Source organism: Saimiri boliviensis, chromosome 8, assembly GCF_048565385.1.
Source record: "Saimiri boliviensis isolate mSaiBol1 chromosome 8, mSaiBol1.pri, whole genome shotgun sequence".
NCBI classification, from domain to species: Eukaryota; Metazoa; Chordata; class Mammalia; order Primates; family Cebidae; genus Saimiri; species Saimiri boliviensis.
Window position 1 is genome coordinate 52,724,124 of NC_133456.1, and position 18,993 is coordinate 52,743,116.

The window sequence follows — 18,993 nt, forward strand, 5'->3', positions numbered from 1 at the left end:
ATCACCATCTCCAATTAGTTTCAAATTATAGCCAATTGAAAGAGCAGACATCTACCCTTCCCTGAGCCTGCGTATGGTGGGGAAGGTGTGCAGAACCTGTCCGGCCACCTATGCTTACCTTTTGACACAAGATTCGATCATGTCACTTGCCATCAACTTCAGCCGTTGTTCCAGGTGCTTTCCAAACTCTTCTTCAGGCCAGTGCAAGTCCCGAATGAAGGTCTGAAGCGCGTCAAGTTTCCAGAACAGATCTTCCGAGGTGCCTGACCCATTACTGGCAGGATAAAAATCAGAAAACGAGTCACCCACTGGCCTCAGGCTCTGCGAAAACTAACACAGAGACAACTGGGGGCTAGAAGGCAAACAGCAGCTTCAACATACAAAACAATGTGTGTTGGCGGTGGAGGCGGGGGCGAGTCTCCACCGGCAGATTTTGAGTTTTACCATACATGACTTAGTACGCTTTGCTCAGCCAATTACCCCAGACCAGTGAGAAGTCTGGGGAAGGTGTTGCCCCATAACAACCAGGAGAATGGTGTATGGTAAAAATCAGCCTTCTTGGTAATAACCACATTAACACATGTGATGATTCAGATGAAGGCCACGAACCAGGGGGAGAGAGAGAAGTCTCAACGGATAATAACTACATGGCAACATGCAGTTATTAAAATTCAGGGTTTCATGCATTTCCCCAGCTCCCCTCCAGAGTGGAGGCCTCTTGAAGATTGCACAAGACTTTTTGTTTTAAAAGGACAGTGCTAACAAAGTGGTGAGCGAGGACCTGCTTTCTCTCTTGAAGAGCTGGAAAGAAATTAGGGTGACTCAGGTCAAGAGGGGTATACCTGAATACCTTGAATCCAAAATTCTAGTTCAGTTTGGTTACTGTTCCAATTTTCATAGACTAGCCCATTGCATAGGCAGGGTCCTCACCAGGATGAGGTGAGTCGGGGCAGGGGAACTTAGTGGCCAAGTGATATTGTCAATGCTTTAGGGCTCAAAACCTGAGCTCTTTTACCATTGCACCATCTTACCCAGTCCTGTGTGCAGATGGGGAAACTGGTCTTGATGCCTTTCTGTACGATGACGTCTAAAAAACTTTTACCTGGGGCATCTACAAAAAGCCTGTGGATGAGAAATGCTCCGTCTCTCACCCTCTTGCCCTTCTCTGGCTGTTTCTTTTGTAACAATCCTATTTGGAGCTCTGAGGGATATTCTCCCCCCCACCCACTTCCTCGCATACCACTAATGCTAACACAGTAATTTATAAAATGTCCAACACACCATGCATTACCACTTGTTCTGACATCGTCTATAGAAACAGATGAGAGTGGGTGTTTCTATTGTGACAGATGCCAGCTGCATTGAATTAATGCTTCAGAGAGAAATATAGCTAGTGCATAAATGCATACACGGCTACTGCAGGGCGGGGAGGGGGCACACGCCCAAACATGCTGAGAGGGGGCCTACGGCCTGGACCAACAAGGTAACGTTTTCAAGGATGGACCAGTCTGAGGTCAGTACGGAGATGTATCTGACACGAAGGAGCAGGTAACATAGAAACACACCTTTAAAATGAAAGGTGGCAAAGGGAGAAACCGGAATTATGAAAAGATATAGAATCAGGCATTTCCTGGTGGGTGATTGAGAATCCACGCCTTCTTTTCAGATACTGCCATGAGCATTGTTCAGAAGCGGGGGAATGCGTTGTTCCTGTGTGAAGGTTCAGCCTTCCCCCTACCCCAACCTATGCCTGGGAAAAAGAAACCCCAACTTTGTCTAGTCTAAGCCCCGTTTTGGAACTGCATGGTTGTATGTTTTAAATCATTAAGTACATATGAATGCAATAATTGGTATTTATTACAACAACATTTTGACACCCATCTGGTTTCAGAGTTTCAAAAAATTCTTGTAGGGTTTTTTTTTTCTTTGAAGAGCTTATTATTAAGTTTTGACATGAGGAAAAGAATATTTTTTTATTTTTAAGATAAACTGTTAATGTTAAGGCAATAGCACCAAGATTATTTTGATTGCTGAGCAGTTACCAAAATGTGTTCCCACTCATGCCTTAATTAATTGAACGGAGACCATTATCTGCTTTATTACAATGTCTTGATTCATATCTTTTCAAAAACAGTGTCACAGAGCATGCACAGAGGAAGATAAGAGAAGCTATCTGATATTTAAAAATTTTTCACAGATACTACCTAATCTAATTTTTTTTAATACAGTCATCTTAGCATGAATATGATTTGTGTTCTTTTTTAGAATATTTTTTCAGATATAAATTTTTGGAGGCTTTAATTTGCCTTTAAAAGAGAATCAGACACATTGACCATATGATTTCATTGTGAAGTCGTGAGCAATTAATAGGTTGTAAAAATATTAGGCAGCTTTGGAGGAGCCAGTTAGAGCAGTCATTTTAATGGTCTGCCCTCCACCTGGATTACTACAGAAATAAAAATGTTGAGGGCCATCTTGATGAATGTGATTTTGAGATTTCAAAACATCACTGCCAGTTTCAGAACATTTTTTATTCCTTTGATAATAACACTTCCCTTTGAAAATGTGCCAATTTATTCTTTAAAAAAAAAAAAGCTTATCTGGCCTATAATTAGCTGTGGTCTAAGAAAAGGATCAAAGAAGGGTATAGAATCACTAACCCTTATTTCACTTATTAAATCATGCACGTGGTTCTAATTTCCCTGAGGTAGAATTTAGGGGTGCTCGATCTTCTTGCTAACAAAACAGGAGAGAAGATTCATTTCCTAAGCTAGAAGAAATGGCTTATCAATCCTCACTCTCCCAAACTGCTGGCTTTCAAGAAGTGGCCCATGCAATGCTGACATTCACGTGGATGAGTATAAAGCATAGCCCTACCCCCCAAAATTTATTTATGGTTGTTTGAATCTTGTGTTTTGAGACTCAGCGAACTTCTCATTACCTAGATCTCAAAGCACCATATTGTATTGTGACCTTGGAAAGTACATAATATATTTTTTACATAACATTTATATGACTAAGGCTTGATCCATTCAGAAATTTTCATTTAGCCCTGAACATACTGTTACTATATCCTGCCATTTGCTGACACCAGAAATATGCTTTATGGTTTAAACATTCTCTAGGAATTTTTTATTTTTATTTAAAAAGAAAACACCCCAGATTCTAGGTAGGTGTGCTTCCCTCTCAGATTTGGATCAGGCCAGAGATGACTGGCCAGCCCATAAAAGAGGTTTCCTCAACTATTTTTGGATGTCTAGCTCCTCAAGTCATGTCACCTGCCAAAAAGGGTAGAATCCTTTTGCAAAAGAATTCAGGAAGTGAAACATAGTCCTCCAGCATTCAGTGGGCGTAAGACAAATTGTTAGTGCTGTATATATAGCAAACATCTTACAAACATGATGCATGCCAGAAATAAACAATATTGTCTCTATGATCAGCAAAATATGTCTAATTATCCATCTCCATCTCTGTTATATAGGATGTATAGAAATAAACAATACATATCCATGCCAAGATCACTTAAATTTAAATGAGATCTAATGTGAACTGAATACACACTCCGCATCATATATAGCAGCCATCCATGACGGTGCCGAAAAAGTAGGCATTTGTGGGATGCCTAGAGGGATGTTAACTGGTAGATTTGGTACTTTGGGAAGGTTCACATTGGGTAGGTTCACATTGGGTAGGTTACTGGTTAAACTCCTGTGGAAGAAACAGACAGAAAGAAAAAATACCATCACAGTGACAATGCAGATGTAGCAGAGGCACATGACAATTGTAAATAAACCGACGAAATCCACAGCAAGACAACAGCAAAAACTCAAGCGACACACTTGAGAAAGCAGCTTACAGATGGGAAGCCGTGATGGGGCTCTGTATCCAGAGAAATGACAAAAGTTAATGGAAAAAAATTAACCACACAGTGACTTAAAAGTGCGGACACTTGCAGAGCACCCATACACAATGATCACATGCCTTTGGAAGGGGCCTTTGGTTTCCTTATCCATTGCCATAAGCATCTAGAACTTTTCTCATGCTAAGAACGTGAAGTTCCTGGAATTCTTGGTGTGTCTGGGGCTGGGGTTGCTGTGAAGGTACTGAGATTGATAGAAATGGTGAAGTGCTTCAATTTTCTTATTTTTGAAACAAATTATTGTTGATGGAGGCATATTTCTCAATCAGATGTTAGGTACAAAATAGAGTAGGAAGTTCACCCACTTGGAGGCACACATAATGGCGATGTACCGGAACCAGATTCTTTCCAACTACTACTTCTAAAGACAGGTATATGGGCAATGAGGTGTCAGTTGATGATGGTGAAATTTAGAAATTGTATTAAGAAGGATCAGATTTGAATAGTTTTATATATTTAAAGAAAATAGAAACTTTCCCAAACTAAGTTCAATACAAATGCAGGAATGTTTACACACAGAAATAGACACCAAGGGAATGAAAATAATCCCAAATTCAGCTCTTGTATTAGACTCTTTGACCAAAAGTGGATTTAAAATGTGGCTTCATAGCATAATAGTTACCCTTGGAGGTGGGATAGAAAGTGGGAGAAAGCATGACAGGGGCTTCTGAGGAAGTTCTACTTCCTGATCTGTGTGACGGCTTACATGCGGTGTGTGTTCAATTTGTGAAAAGTAATCAAGCTGTGTATTTTTTGTAAAAAGTTAAAATAAGTTAAAAGTGATGAAAAAGTTAAAAATGTTACCTCGTACCAGCCTTTTGTTTTTGGACAAAGATGGATCAACTAATAATGTTAAGGATGAGAGATGGATGGCTTTATAAGTAGAGAGAGAAAATAAAACAAAACAAAACCCGCAACTTGAATCAACTGTATTTCTTTGGAAGGACTGTGTCATACACGGCTCCACAAGCTGGCACCGTGTGTCTCAGCAGTGGCATTTTAAGGGTGTTCCATCCAGCCAAAGTCACTGGCACGGTAGAGCCCAGCCTAACTCTGCATCTGAGAGGAGCCTTCCTGTTTAAGTGAAGTTGACAGCACTTTGGCAAAAGACTTGAGGTTCTCTTTTTGGATCTTGCAGGAGAAGAGCAAGTTTTGCCAAAGCAGCCCTGCCCTGGGCAAGCTGTGTTTGACTAACAGGACTCCTGCAAGAGCTGGAGCTGCCTCTGGGCTTGCTTGGGTGGGGGTGGGGGGCGGGTGGAGTGGGGGAGTAGGAGAGTGGGGGAGTAGGGGGTAGGAGAAAGGGAGAATGGAGGAGGGGGTGGGTACATGTCTCTTGCTAAGTCAGAAATTCTGGACCCTGAGGATCACCTGGATGCCTTTCTGCTTCTAGAAACAGACTATTCTTTCACAAAGGCAATACAGCCCCAGCTCATAGACTGAAAAACCTAGAATGCAAAATTCTCTTCCTTAAGGGAAACAGGTGTCTCACAGATTTGTCCTGTACACCTCACATTTTGGGAAAGCCAATTATACATCTCTACTTGAAACTAAAGGGTGCTCTTGTGCAAATGGTCAAGAAAGATTAACTACATGACTGTTAAATAGAAGGAAAAATGGAACTTTTCCTTTCATGTGTCTCTGTTTAACTGGGGAATCTGCCTTTTAATTCAGTCCCTGGTGGCTCTCAGTCTTAAACACTGCCATATAACAAAACCGTTGGCGATTTCCACTGAGACATGTGTAAGCCTATATAAGCAAATGTGATCATTAAATGATACACACACTGAATAATGATCAAGGAATTAGAAGATCTTAGAGATGGCAGCCTGGAAAGTTAAAATGTCAATTCTGAGCAAATTAAAAGTAGCTAGGAGTGAATAACATACAAATGTATGCAAAAGCAATTTAATTTAAACATATTAGCGGGTGGCAGGTACACAGATTAGAAGCGAGCTTCATTTTGCACACAAAAATAAAAAAGTACTTATATTAATCAAAACATTGTATTTGTAAAATCTGACATTTCAGCTGGACTACTGCACTGGACTCATAGAAACATTTCCTTCATGTGACATTTTATAATGCTCTACTTTTAAAAGGATAAAACATGCTTGATATTTCTGCTCTTAGCAAAATGATGTGGTGTATTACTAGGGTTACTAATATTTCATTTGGATATTAATAACATAAATAATCAAGGAGGTAACTCCAAGCTTCATATTTTACTAATATACATGTGAAAAGGGGAAGTTTTCAAGTAGCACTTAGTTCCAATCAGGCTCCTGGAACTGCTGATGACTCTAATGAATTATTACTTTAAAGAGGGCCCTTTCAGCAGCTACCTTAAAACAAGTTAGCCATGCCTCTTTGAGAGAATCATAATTAGGTATCTCTGGATAGTACAAGAAGTGTGAATTGCAATTCTAACAACTTATATACACTAAAAATGTAGACTCTTTCATTCAAGCTATTCTTGAAAAAGAATAGCTTCCATTTAAGTCAAAGGACCCGTCCCTGGATGGTTTAGAAACATTCTCATCTACTCACTCTTACATGGATGAATGTCACAGGTGTGTGCCTGTCTCATCACATCTAAGGATGGAAATGAGTGGAGGTGAAGTCACTTCTACTTTCTAGAACGGAATCTAATCAAGACACTGCCTCCATGCAGAAGGGACGTAGTTGTGTTTTTCTCAAAGATTTTGGCTTTAGATTTATGAATGGGCTTGGATTTAAGATACAAAATGCTTCCTACTTTTACGAGTCCATTGTTGAATGCATATATGTAGTACATCTTGTCTTCTCTGAGTGCTCTGAGCTCTGAAGTCCCTCCCAGTGTTCGTTCTTAGGTCTAATCCCTACTTTGGGGCAGGGGCACTCTCTAATATCTTATGTCACAATCTTTTACTCACTATCACCCTGCCCATAAACTTCCTTCTCCATGAAAATTTAATACCACAGATATATAGAATACCTTTTTATGTATTATGTGTAGATCTGTGCTTTATAAATAAAAAGAGTAAGATGTTTATAAGTGCCACCCTCCAGCCCGAGTCAATTTTCACCAACTTAAGGGCTGTGAAGCCCACACTGAGAATATATCACCTACAGAAAAAACATTCCAAACTCCACGGGACTTTAGAACCTCCCAAACATCTCTCCAACTTTACAGCTTGCCTCCATCATAATCCATGCTGGTGAAAACTCTGCGTTGGCATGCTCTCCCTCCCTCATATCCCTACCTTTGTACATCATCTTTCCCAGCATCCCTACCCCTTTTGAAATCTTGCTCTCAAGCTATGTTTTTCATGACCACTTAGTGGAAATTTATTCCCCTCTACTCTATGTTCTTACAAATTTTCCTTATGTTATTTGTAAATTGTACATTGGTAAATATTTAAAGTCACTTTTTCTTTTTTTCATAATTTTGACATTTCATAAAGTCATTTTTCTTGTGTGTATGTTGCTCAGACCCAACTAGATTGAAATCCTCATTTGAGGAAACATCCCGATAGTTTTCCCATGACATCCTTACAATTTTTAGCCTGTGTCGGTTCTTGAACAAATATGGTAATTAATCAACAAACATTTACTAAGCACCTGTTATGTTCCAGGCACTACTGTAGGTGTTAGGAAGGCAGTGATGATCAAATGTGTATATGTGTCTGACTATGAGAGTGGTATTTTCAGAAATGTTAGCACTGGAAAAACTTTGGTTGTTCAAAGTCCTTATTTGGCAAAGTAGGATACTGAGCCTCAGGGAGGTGAACTGAGGGAGGATCTCAACTCAGAAAACTTGGTGGCCCAAGGTACTTGAGGATAACCATCATTTGAGAGAAAGGCTGTGTGAGTGTGTGCGTGCGTGCGTGCGTGTGTGTGTGTATTGGAAGATCATGTGGTAGAAACTGAAAAGACTAAACCAACTAAATCTGTTTACCTAAGTTAGCTTCTTGTTTTAGGATGAGCTTGATGAGAAGTATTCCAAAAAGATCATTCTTCACTTGGAAAAAAAAATCCAAGAGAAATGAATCTGCTTCTTCATCAACCCTCCAGTAAGTGGTCAGATGGAAGTTCACATTTTGTTTCTATTCACATGGTAGGAAGCACGGAGAGACTCACTCCTCCTAAAACATAACATGTGTCCAAGCTCCTTTTTACACTTCATTTTATTCCATTCTGCAAAGCTGTCCCTTGACATATACACTCTGTTTTAAAACTGGCTAATAAAATGTGTGTGGTTTTAAAAAACTAATTTAGCTTATATTTTAGTTGGCACTGTTTTTGTTTGTTTGTTTTCAAAGACATAGGGTCTCACCCTGTCACCCAGGTTGGAGTACAGTGGTAGGATCATGGCTCACTGTAACCTTGAACTCCTGGGTTCAAGCAATCCTCCCACCTCAGCCTCCTGAGTAGCTTGGACTACATGCTGCACCACCATGTCTGGCTACTTTTTTTATTTTGTAGAGACTGGGGTCTGGCTATGTTGCCCAGGCTGTTCTTGAACTCCTGGCCTCAAGCGATTCTCTCATCTCAGCCTCCCAAAGTGTTGGGATTACAAGTATGAACCACCACACCCAGCCCTTAGTTGGCACTTTTAAAGATCTCCACATACTCTGAAAGGCATATACTATTAAGCATGAATTGAACAAACCATAATCATATTCACTAATGGCACAGTTTTAGATAGCAAAAAAACTACTAAATACACACACACATATCTGCATAATTCTCAGGTTCTTATTCACAAGTACTATTCCTTTATTCACAATTTGCAGACCTTTCAATTGCCCATGCAAGAGTTCAGATTTTATTTTTTTAATTGGTAAAAAAATTCCCAAGAAAGCATTCCTAGACAAAGACTTCCAGGTGTGGAGATGACTTTGAGTCTATATTTCTGATAGTATTAAGATAATTTAACGTCCCTAAAGAGGCAGCAGTAGCAGTCATGTATTTTGACTTTTGAGAAATTTAACACATTATAAAATGACTTAGTGACATTATCACAAGGTTTCATAACAATTCTCAGACACTGGCTGGGAACATTTTTAAAACTCCAGTTTGGCAGAGGAGCAAGGAAGTTCACAGAGGTTCAAACCCTTGACTTCTGCTAGTAAATGGAAGATGGGGCACTAAATGTAGGGCTCTTCAAGGAACAGTGAAGGATACCAATCATTCTCTTCCATGTGTGTTAGCTATAACAGTCTCCGCATTTAAATGCAAGTAAGTAAATGTTATTTCAAGACCATTACTATTTTAAAATGTAAATATTACTCATTTTAACCTTTTCCTCTTAATAGCTATTCTCCAGCACAACTGTCTTGATTATATTGAGCATTTAAAAAACTAGTCTCTCATTAATGCTTTACCATTAAGGGACCCAGTTCTACCGTCATGAGTTAAAAGTCAGTAGGGCCATATTAGGAGACTGTTATAAACTTGAGAATAATAAACTAAATTTTAAATTTCTTGGTGTTTACAAAGGAAGAGCTACTGCTTATTAACTTGCTCACAGTAGGGAAACTTCTCTTGTGGCTCAGGGCTCAGATGTGGAAGGGGGCAGAAAAACCTATTTTGCATTACTTTATCAGTGAGAGTCTTACACAGTATAACATTAGAGGAGGGTCTTAGTTCAGAAAACTGCCTAAAAGCAGGCTGCAAGTAAAGGCTTCCAAACTGAGGAACAGCCTCATGAATATTTTTTCCGGAGTTCCTAAAATGTGCTTGTAACATCTCTCTACTTTGCTCTATACTGTTTGCGGCATCACAAAGACATAAAAGACTAGCATGAACAAAATGATTTCCTTAAAAAAAAAAAAAAAAAAAGAATCGAACAGGGAAAATCCAACACTAGGCTTTACTGGAGCTTTTCAAACCATCAAACCATAACCATGAAACTCTCCATATAGGAATCTGTATTTTTTCCAGAAAGGGGAGTCTGAGACTGACCCTCTGGAGCCTCGAGTCAAACCCTCTTCCCGGCTGGGGAGTGGAGGTGGCACCAAGCCTGCCAAACATTTTCAAATAAGATTGAAAATTTGCCAAACATTTGTGGAAACTGACAAACTTGCAACCCACAATATTTCCCATAATTTATCCTGCAGGGTATATGTCCCATTTTTTAAAAAGCACTCTGTGGTCAAATACATTTAGGAAAATCGAGGTTAAACACAGTTACACAAAATGCTAGTGGGATATGCAGTGTTTCCTAAACATGCTTGGCCATAGAGATCTTTTTAAAAGGTGCATCTAAAAGGCCTAGAACAGGGAATGGTAAACTATGGCCATGTTTTGTTAATAAAGTTTTATTGGAACACAGTTCTTTTACATATTGCCTATGACTGCTTTCATGCTACAGTGACAGAGTTGAGTTGTTGTGACAGCAATTGTGTGGTTCCAAAAGCCTAAATATTTACGATCTGGCTTTGTATAGAAAAAGTTTGCTGACCTTCCTGCCTAGAACCCTACTGAAAAAAGTCTGGCAAACACGGATTCCTAGAGATAATACCATTGGAATAAGACACACCACACAAATGTCACAGCCAAGTTTATATACCTTCTTCCTTATTTATCTTGTGCAATAAAACAAAGATTTCATTTCATAAAACATTTTCAACCTTTTCCTGCATCCTGCCTACCCCTTCCACCCCCCACCCTCCTGCCATTTGGGCAAGGAAGCTATGAGCACTAGAGTAGAAGAAATGTATGGTGTTTCTCTCCATCCATACTAACAATGAGACTCATATGACACCATTATTCCATTTCTGTATGACTCTCCAGCCATTTATACCCAAACTCCAATGGTATCAAAAAAGGTTTCCTTACTTGACTGGTTCCCATGACTCCCGCTCAAAGCCCCTGTGAATGGATTGTGCAATTGAGGACTCCATCAGATCCACATATCTAACAACAAGTGGGGCAAACAGGTCTTGCAGGTGTTTGTGAAATTTTCCATTGCACAAATTATCTAGAACAGATAAGCAAAAGGTTGTTAAGAACCCAGAGCTACTTTATCAATGTACAACACACACACACACAGAGATGACTGATTGTCTTCTACATTAAATATATTGCTTCTAAGGAAGCCAAAAAGAGAAGGAAAAAAGTACATACAAAGCATTGAAATGAAACTCAAAAACACTTTACCCCTTTGCATTGATCTTCTAAAAGGAAAAATGATCATGCTGCTTTAAGAAACAACAAAAACAACAATCCACACCGTTTTTTCCTATTTTCCTTGCAGCCACTTCCCTTTCTCCCATTAAGTTATCAGGAAGAAAGAACACTGCTTATACTCTCCCCTCCTTCATCACCCTCTCTGGGGAGGAAGGTCTATTTTATGGCTGTTGTCAGTATAAAATACTCTGAAATGCTTGACATGTTACTCAGTTGGAAATTGTTTTCTGTCTATAACACATCTTTTGATAAAAATCACAAAATATGTAGAGGTTAATTAGTTTGAGAGCCACTAAAACACAAAAAATGGACATCTCTTCTCACAGTACTCTCAGGTACTTCTGTCTAGTTAAGAGAGAGCGTCCCTAGAACAGGACACTTTTTGGAAGAAAGGGAATATCCTTCGGCTGTATGTTTCTTTTTTGGGAGGTGGAGTTAGTAATAATAAAACCATGAAGAGCTATGTTAAGCCTGTAGTCTGCTTGGAATAAACACATCTTAGCAATCTGTTTATCTGCACACTACTTAGGAAAGTCAAATAGTCAAAGATGATACATACAGTCAGTACGGAGAAAATCATTCAGCAGCTGAAACAGTGGAAAACTGTCCCATGTGTCTGGGGGTTGCACCTCTAATGCTGCATCCATGTCTACTGCAAAGAGTGACAGGAACGTCTCCGCATGCTCCACCATTAAATCTGACCACCACGCAAAGGCCTTTGAAATTTGGCAGAAAAACAATAGACAAAGAGGTGATGAGCTTCTTTCTTGGACATGAGATGTGAACTCAAGCCCTCACTGTTGAAAATTAATGGCGCATCCAGCAGGGTTTGGTAATTTTATTGTAAAGAGAACAGAATTTTGGATACAATTGGGCCTCTGAGTGTCTAAGGCAGTGCTTTGTGTGATTCCAGGCCTGCCATAGAGAGCCTTTATTCTGACATGTGGGTCAGAGGATGCTGCAGTAGAAATGACAGACGTGGAACTTCTGTTCAATTTACAATAATTCAGTATGTTTTGAGTCATGCTCTTTGTCATCATTGTTGGCTAGTTCTTGCTCTAAGGTATTAAAATCTGGGAGTTTCTTCACTGTGTTTATGGGTTTTCTGCTGGTCTAACTTGAAAATTTGAAATTATTGTTCACTTATATCTGCATATCTGGGGCTTGTCTATGGTCTCATACAAAAACTCAAAAACTCATGTTTCTCTACACATTGAAATGTTACTCCCATTTCATACTAAGTCCAAGAAAACCATTGTTGCAATTGTCACAAAACTTTAGAGTTGATATCTTTTAAGCAAGGAGCCTTTGGTTGTGTATCCAGTCTGGAGGAAACATCAGGCTTAGGCTAGAAAACACTGAGTAAGATTAGGACTTATTTTTCTGGGGGTTGGACACATATGTACATTGAAAACCAAAAAATATCAGTGAAGTAACTCATTTTCATGCACATGGGCCCTTGGAAATCATTGTGCAGGGTCTCAGGGGTGACATTCACATCAGACTGGGCCAGATGTGAATTCAATTCAAAGGCATGCATGCATGTTGACTAATCATTTCTGGCAGGGAGCATGCAGAATGAGTGGCAGTGTCAACAGGCCCTGTTTTGCCGATTTCAAAGACAGCAGAAAAACAAAAACAAATTGCCAGCCCCTTCTGGTCCCCCACCTCCCCATTCAATGCCGCAAAGTATTTACATTGGAAACACTTTCCGGAGCATTCACAAAAAAAAAAAAGAAAAAAAAAAAAAGAAAAAAGAAAAGAAAAAAAGAAAAAAAGATGCGAAGGCATTTCAAAATATGAAAGATGATTATGGAAATAATTCCATTAATGAAAGGGTTTGTTCAATGGCCAAGCTCTTCTGTGATCTATTAGTTATTAGAGGGATATTCTAACAGCCACTAGGAGGCAGAATAAAGGTCCACCTCTCTTCTTTCATGAGATTTCATTTTACTTACTTCTCCTTTATCAACATGTGGCTGGTTTGCAAATTAAATGAAAAAAATCAAGTCATGGACGGTTCTGCAAGGTTGGCTTGGCTGGAAATAGACACCTGCTGTTTCCATTTTAATTTACAGTAAAACCTCACTGATTCAGAGTAATGGGAGAGGGGAGATGCTGGCCTGTCAGCAAAAAAAGCCTAACTTATTGGGCTTTCTAAAAAGAGGCATCCTTTTACTGTTTTTGAGTGCAGCCTATAATGGGACACTAAAGTAAAAAAGTATTCATGAAGTCTACATTAGTTATATTAATGTGTAAGTGTAAAAGCTTTTTTTTTTTTTTTTTTTTTTTTAGCATCTAGTAATTATAGATAAGTTGACTTATAAATTGAAGTCCAAGAAACAGTAGATTTAATTTTGTAGATCCTAGGACGGAAAAAGGGTATTGGATTCCTCTAACTTGTAAGAACAGTCTTTAGAATTTCCTGAGAAAGTTGAGATCAAGTCAAATATATTACATGAGAAAAATTAAGAGTCACATCTGCAATCGAATTGTCAACAGATTCCAAGTATTTGGATCTGAACCGATGAGGTTTTATTGTAGTTTTACCACCTGCAGATGAAAGCCCTGGAGTTTAGGGCTTAAGCCACTGACTACCTAGCTACATCCAGTAGAGAAAGAAACCCTCCACGCCACCCCCAGAACTTTCCCAGCCACCAGCTTTTTAGACAGAGATCATTTAAGTCCTAGAACTTTCTAGATGAAGTTCCATCTCCACTCCCATATGGAGGGCTGCCTCTCATCAATCCTCATCCCAAATATTTGAAAAATTCACAAAGGTACACTAAATGTTGGCTAGTGCTCATTCTTTAGTTATTGGACTAACTTTACATCTTTGGGGTGAATCCAAGAAAAGTTACTGGGAAGATTGAGTTGCCTTCCCAGACACAATTTGCCCTAGAATGACAGGAAAAACAACAACAACAACAAAAAAACCAAGTTCAAATGTTTGAAATTAAAAGCTCTTTAACCCAACCTCATACTTGGCTCTTATCAGTATTTTTTTTTTTTGAGACGGAGTTTCGCTCTTGTTACTCAGGCTGGAGAGCAATAGCACAATCCTGGCTCACTGCCTCCCTGCAACCTCTGCCTTCCAAGTTCAAGCTATTCTCCTGCCTCAATCTCCGTAGCTGGAATTACAGGCACCCACCTCCACTCCCAGGTAATTTTATTTTTATTTTTACTTTTAGTAGAGGCAGGGTTTCACCACATTGGCCAGGCTGGTCTCAAACTCCTGGTCTCAGGTGGTCCGCCTGCTTCAGCCTTCCAAAGTGCTGGGATTACAGATGTGAGCCACAGCACTGGCCTCTTACCAGCTTCTTTACTTAAAAGTTGTAAACCAGAGGTCATAAGAAGTGCCACTTCTATGATCTTTAGAGAACTTAGTTATTTAATATATTATTGAGCAAATATCTAACATCCTTGCATTAATAATCATTTAGCTATTAATAGCCTTACAAAGAACAATAACTACTGTGATATGAATCATTGCTATTAGAGTCTAGTGGAACAGTTTAAGGATGTTGTGAACCAAAAGAATTTAAATTTGGGAACTGTGGCAGTGAGGACCAGAGCGATTTTTGTACATTCAAGGGAATTCTTTTCCAAACCTTATAATCAAACCTGACTCTCCAAGAAGGAGAAAATGATTCTAGCAAGGGCAGTAACAACCAGAAAGCCAAAGTGTCATTCCAATTAAATGAGTAGAGTCTGTGTGACTGGGCTGGGAAAGACCAGGCTTAAATATTTATTTCATGCTTGCTCATACGGGTGAATGCTATTTTTGTACTTGAGCTAACTCACGTTTGTGAGCATCTAAAGTCTAATAAACCTTTTCCAAAGATAATAAGGAGAATAAGGAGTTATACTTTGGCTTCTAAATACTTACCCAGAGATTCTTATTATTTAAAGACAAAGATGTGTGCTTTAGGGGTACAGTCTACATCAAACGCACTGCACATTTTGCACACAAACTAACATGTATATATGTACTCCTCTATATACCACAATACATATATACATATACATACGTATACATAGAGAGAGATTGGGAAGGTGTAGCAACCATATATGAAGGCATAATTTGTGTGTGTGTGTGTGTGTGTGTGTGTGTGTGTGTGTGTGTGTATAGATTAGGCTCTGGAAACAGAGTTAAACTGCAATTAAGAGATAAATGTGACTACTGCTGTCATATACTGCATGTGTGTACATAGGATATATTCTTAGCTGGTGAGATTTCTTTTCTTGGGACATTTAATTACTTTATCTTGGAATTAAAAATGTCTTTAAGGATTATTGTTTTTTTTAGGTGGAGGAGGCAAGCCTACTTCTCACTTTGATTTGCGTGGTACCACCAAACAGCATGGCCACACAGCCAAGATCCAAGCTTAGGATTTAGTGTTGTTTTTAAAAAAAAAAAATTTTTTTTTAACTTTACTGAACACCCAGAGAATATGGTAGCGAGTACTGATGGGTAGAAAAAAATTGTCTTACTTTATCTTTTGGGGAACAAAAACCCCATGTTTAGTGTGCCAGAGCTAATGCCACCTCTTCCCCTGTACTCCAGCCAGTCTTGACCCTGGTTGTACACTGGAATCACCTGGGCAGCTTTAAAAAATTACCCATGCTCAACACCTCCCTGGAAGATTCCAATAAATTGAGCTGGGCAAGGCATGGAGATGTGAATTTTTAAGAGCTGTCCATGTGAATGCAATCTGTAAGTGAAAGTTGGGAACCGGTAGTAGTGCCTTTCTGGCCCACTCTACCTTGAAATGAATCCACTCTCAACACATTGTCTATTCTGTTCATTTGGTACTTTTCACATAGGTTTTGTCACTTTGATAATCAGATATTCTTATATTTGTGTTATTAGGAACAAATTCTTGGCAATTTTTGATCCTAATAACACAAGAGCCAAACTCTGTGGAGTGCTGTGTGCCAGGAATAACACCAGATGCTTTACTGAGCATGGCTTTCCACCCCAACGATGACCATCTATTGTTATTTCCACTTTGCAGGATAAGAGAAGTTATCTTGGAAGAGAAGAGGCAAAGCTGGGATTCAAAGCCAGACTTCTCTGGTACAGAGCCTAGCTCCAGACACTCTGCATTCTATTGCTTGAAGGACAGCCTGCCTTATGCCTGGTTGTCTTTCAAAAAGCAGCAAGGTAGTTGCTTCAGTGCTCAGCAGATAGAAGATGCTCACTAGGTAGCTTTTGATTAATGGAGAAAATTTTGTGATTGGGTAAAATGACTAACTATGGAAAGAATCATGTACATGTATCTAAAAGAAAATTTGGTCTCACATGCTCTGAAGTATGCTCAAGTTTTCATTATTAGGTTTTAAAGTTGGTCATGGGAACAGAATTGAGTTGATGTCTACCCTATTTATTTACTTTGAATGGCTTTTGAATATATAAGATTAAAATGTTTTGTGATGATGGTAATTAGGGCAGTTTAGGATATGGATTAACAGTGAAAAAGTGTTTTTTGGAAAAGCAAGTGACTTCGTTAGCATATAAGCCCTCCTTTGGTGTTTCTTTTGAGTAATTTAGACAAATACACATCCTTTCTTAGCCTGTAGCAGCCTCCAAAAATAACCTGATTATAAATCAAGTGTATCTGTCATGTTTTGTCTTCTATGATTCACTTAAAAGCACAACTGTGACTGAGAAAACTGTCCTCTTTGTATCTAGGTCTTCGAGAATGTGTGGGTTTGGTCCAGCATCATGGGAAGAGTCTCAACCACTCAGATCAGAGGAGGGCAGGCTGGAGCCCCTCTATGCCTCTGGAGATGACTTTGAAGACCCCTGGGAAGAACACACCATCACTGGAACCCCAGATGCCGGCAATCTGAAAAGAACCTCCTATAGGATAGCATAGAAAAAATATTCTAACCCCACTGAATTTTATGCCCTTACAAGTCAGTCCTAAGTTTACATGTTTGAGGGTTATGATTTGCCTTTCCTTATCACTCATGGCTGTGCGTTGCTGATAGATGCTGTATGAGTTAGTTCTACCTGCCTCAAGGGGTCTTACCCCCATTCTTTGAGGGGTTTTCAGGGAAAAATTCTTCAGCACTCTCTCTATATATAAATACTGTATATATGATTCACATAGAGACAGTTGTTGAGGAAGATTAGTATCACTCCGGTAAGCTACTGGTTACTAAGTTTGGTACTCATCTGCTGTAATAAAGGTAAGTACAGACAGACATAGGAAACTACACCAGGCTAAGGACAGAATCAAGGCAGGTAGGAGGCGTTCTGTTGGGATGTAACTGCAGTCATTGTTAAGTATATCAATTGCTTCATGCACGCACAAGAGAATCACCCACATTGACCCTGCTGTGGAGGGTCCATTTCACAAGCAGTCCACTGGAAGTTGCTGTTACATTCCTTGGGGCAGTGTTAGAAAGCAGGAGCACTAGGAAAAGTCCCATTAGAAGACATGTATTGTAAGGGCATGCACAAAGTATGACAGCAGGTGGCTGGTTCATTTGGTTGAGTCACATACCTCTTTCCCCTGCCACGATCAGCCAAGATTGAATAAAATAGTAGAAAAACAGGGAGGAAATTTAAATATGTAATCAGGCATTAGTCGGGATGGTTGGATTTATGGTGTATTATATATTATTTAACTATACTGGTAATTTCCATTTAGTCATGGAATGATCATTTTAGCTGCTTGAGAAACTACTTTTAGGAAATGTAATTTTTCCCCTTTGCTGTAAATCTGAATGTAGAGAAAGAGGAAGAATTATGCAATTTTCAAAAAGATTATTCTGAGAGAGATTACTTTAAATCTCAATTTTGAAACGAGCATTGATAAAACCATTTAACCATCATGAAATCTTGGAATCTTTCCTTGGAGGTGTTAGGTTGTTTAAGTCCTTATAGGTTTGGGATTTAGTTAGCCTTGAAATCCCTTGGTTTATAATTATTATCAAAAGGATCATTTTGATAGTGATTTGTCAAAAAAAAGAGTAAGCTATCTTTATTTAGATGTATGTTGGAGAATCGACAAGTTGAACAACACAGAATAATTTGCTTCTGTCACTGCATTTAACAACCCAGGCAATTTAAGATTACAGGAAAAAAAAAAAAAGACTCATACAAGCAGAGTAAGTTACAGAGATAAATTGAGAAAGAAGGCCTGTGGTCCACATACCAAATAACTAATAAAAACAACAGTGGTGGCAACAAAAACAACCACAAAAAAACAAAAACTATTTTGTGTGTTCTGAACAATGGTAATCAGATGCTGTTTGAATGATTAAAAAGCACTCACCTCATTTGTTCGTTGCTAGAAACATCTGAAAACTTAGGCTGAAACATACAACATACAACCACCTTTTGGTTGTTCAAAATAACCTTCCAAAGACTTCTTGCAAAATTTCCACTTTCATTCCCTTTGCAATCCCAGTTAAAATAAAACGGGTGTTAAGGCATCTTATTCACAATCTGGCTGGGAAAGTCAGCTCTGCAAGGTCAGCTAAGGAACAGTAAGATACACTTCCCACCAAGCCTGCTCACCTCGGCATGGTGCTCCTCATTTTGCTGAAGAACTTCAATGACTAGTTCAGCAAGACGTATTGTATCTTCAAGCTTTTTGGCAGGAGTGATTAATCGGCCTACATTTTCTGTAGTACAAGAGTTTGTGTTAAAATTCAGCGAAAGTGGCAGGCTACTTTTATGGCCATTAGAACTAGTGGATAAGAAATTGAGAATAGTTATCAGTTTTTTTTTTTAAAGAATTCATGCAAATGTTAAGTGCCATGTAATTAGTAGTGAGCAAACCATAAAGCCATTTTATTATTATCACCATCATTATGATACGTATTAGAAAAAAGCAGTGCTCCAGCTTCAAATTTGCATATGAAGCTATATTGTCTATGACACC

General features: G+C 39.0%; 1 protein-coding gene across 15 annotated transcripts in view; it reads right to left on the bottom strand.

Moving 5' to 3' along the window:
- Positions 1-18,993, bottom strand: part of CADPS (calcium dependent secretion activator) — a 473,986-nt gene that overhangs the window by 82,515 nt on the left and 372,478 nt on the right. For 6 of the 15 annotated variants that reach the window (XM_074404479.1, XM_074404480.1, XM_039477481.2 and 3 more), the window contains 6 exons: positions 18,627-18,733; positions 13,051-13,071; positions 11,652-11,808; positions 10,742-10,883; positions 3,562-3,708; positions 119-274 (listed from right to left, as the gene is read on the bottom strand). In XM_074404479.1, coding sequence (XP_074260580.1) covers positions 119-274; positions 3,562-3,708; positions 10,742-10,883; positions 11,652-11,808; positions 13,051-13,071; positions 18,627-18,733 — 730 coding nt within the window. The remainder of the gene's footprint in view (positions 1-118; positions 275-3,561; positions 3,709-10,741; positions 10,884-11,651; positions 11,809-13,050; positions 13,072-18,626; positions 18,734-18,993) is intronic. The other 9 variants (XM_074404483.1, XM_074404482.1, XM_074404485.1 and 6 more) reach the window with 3 other exon arrangements.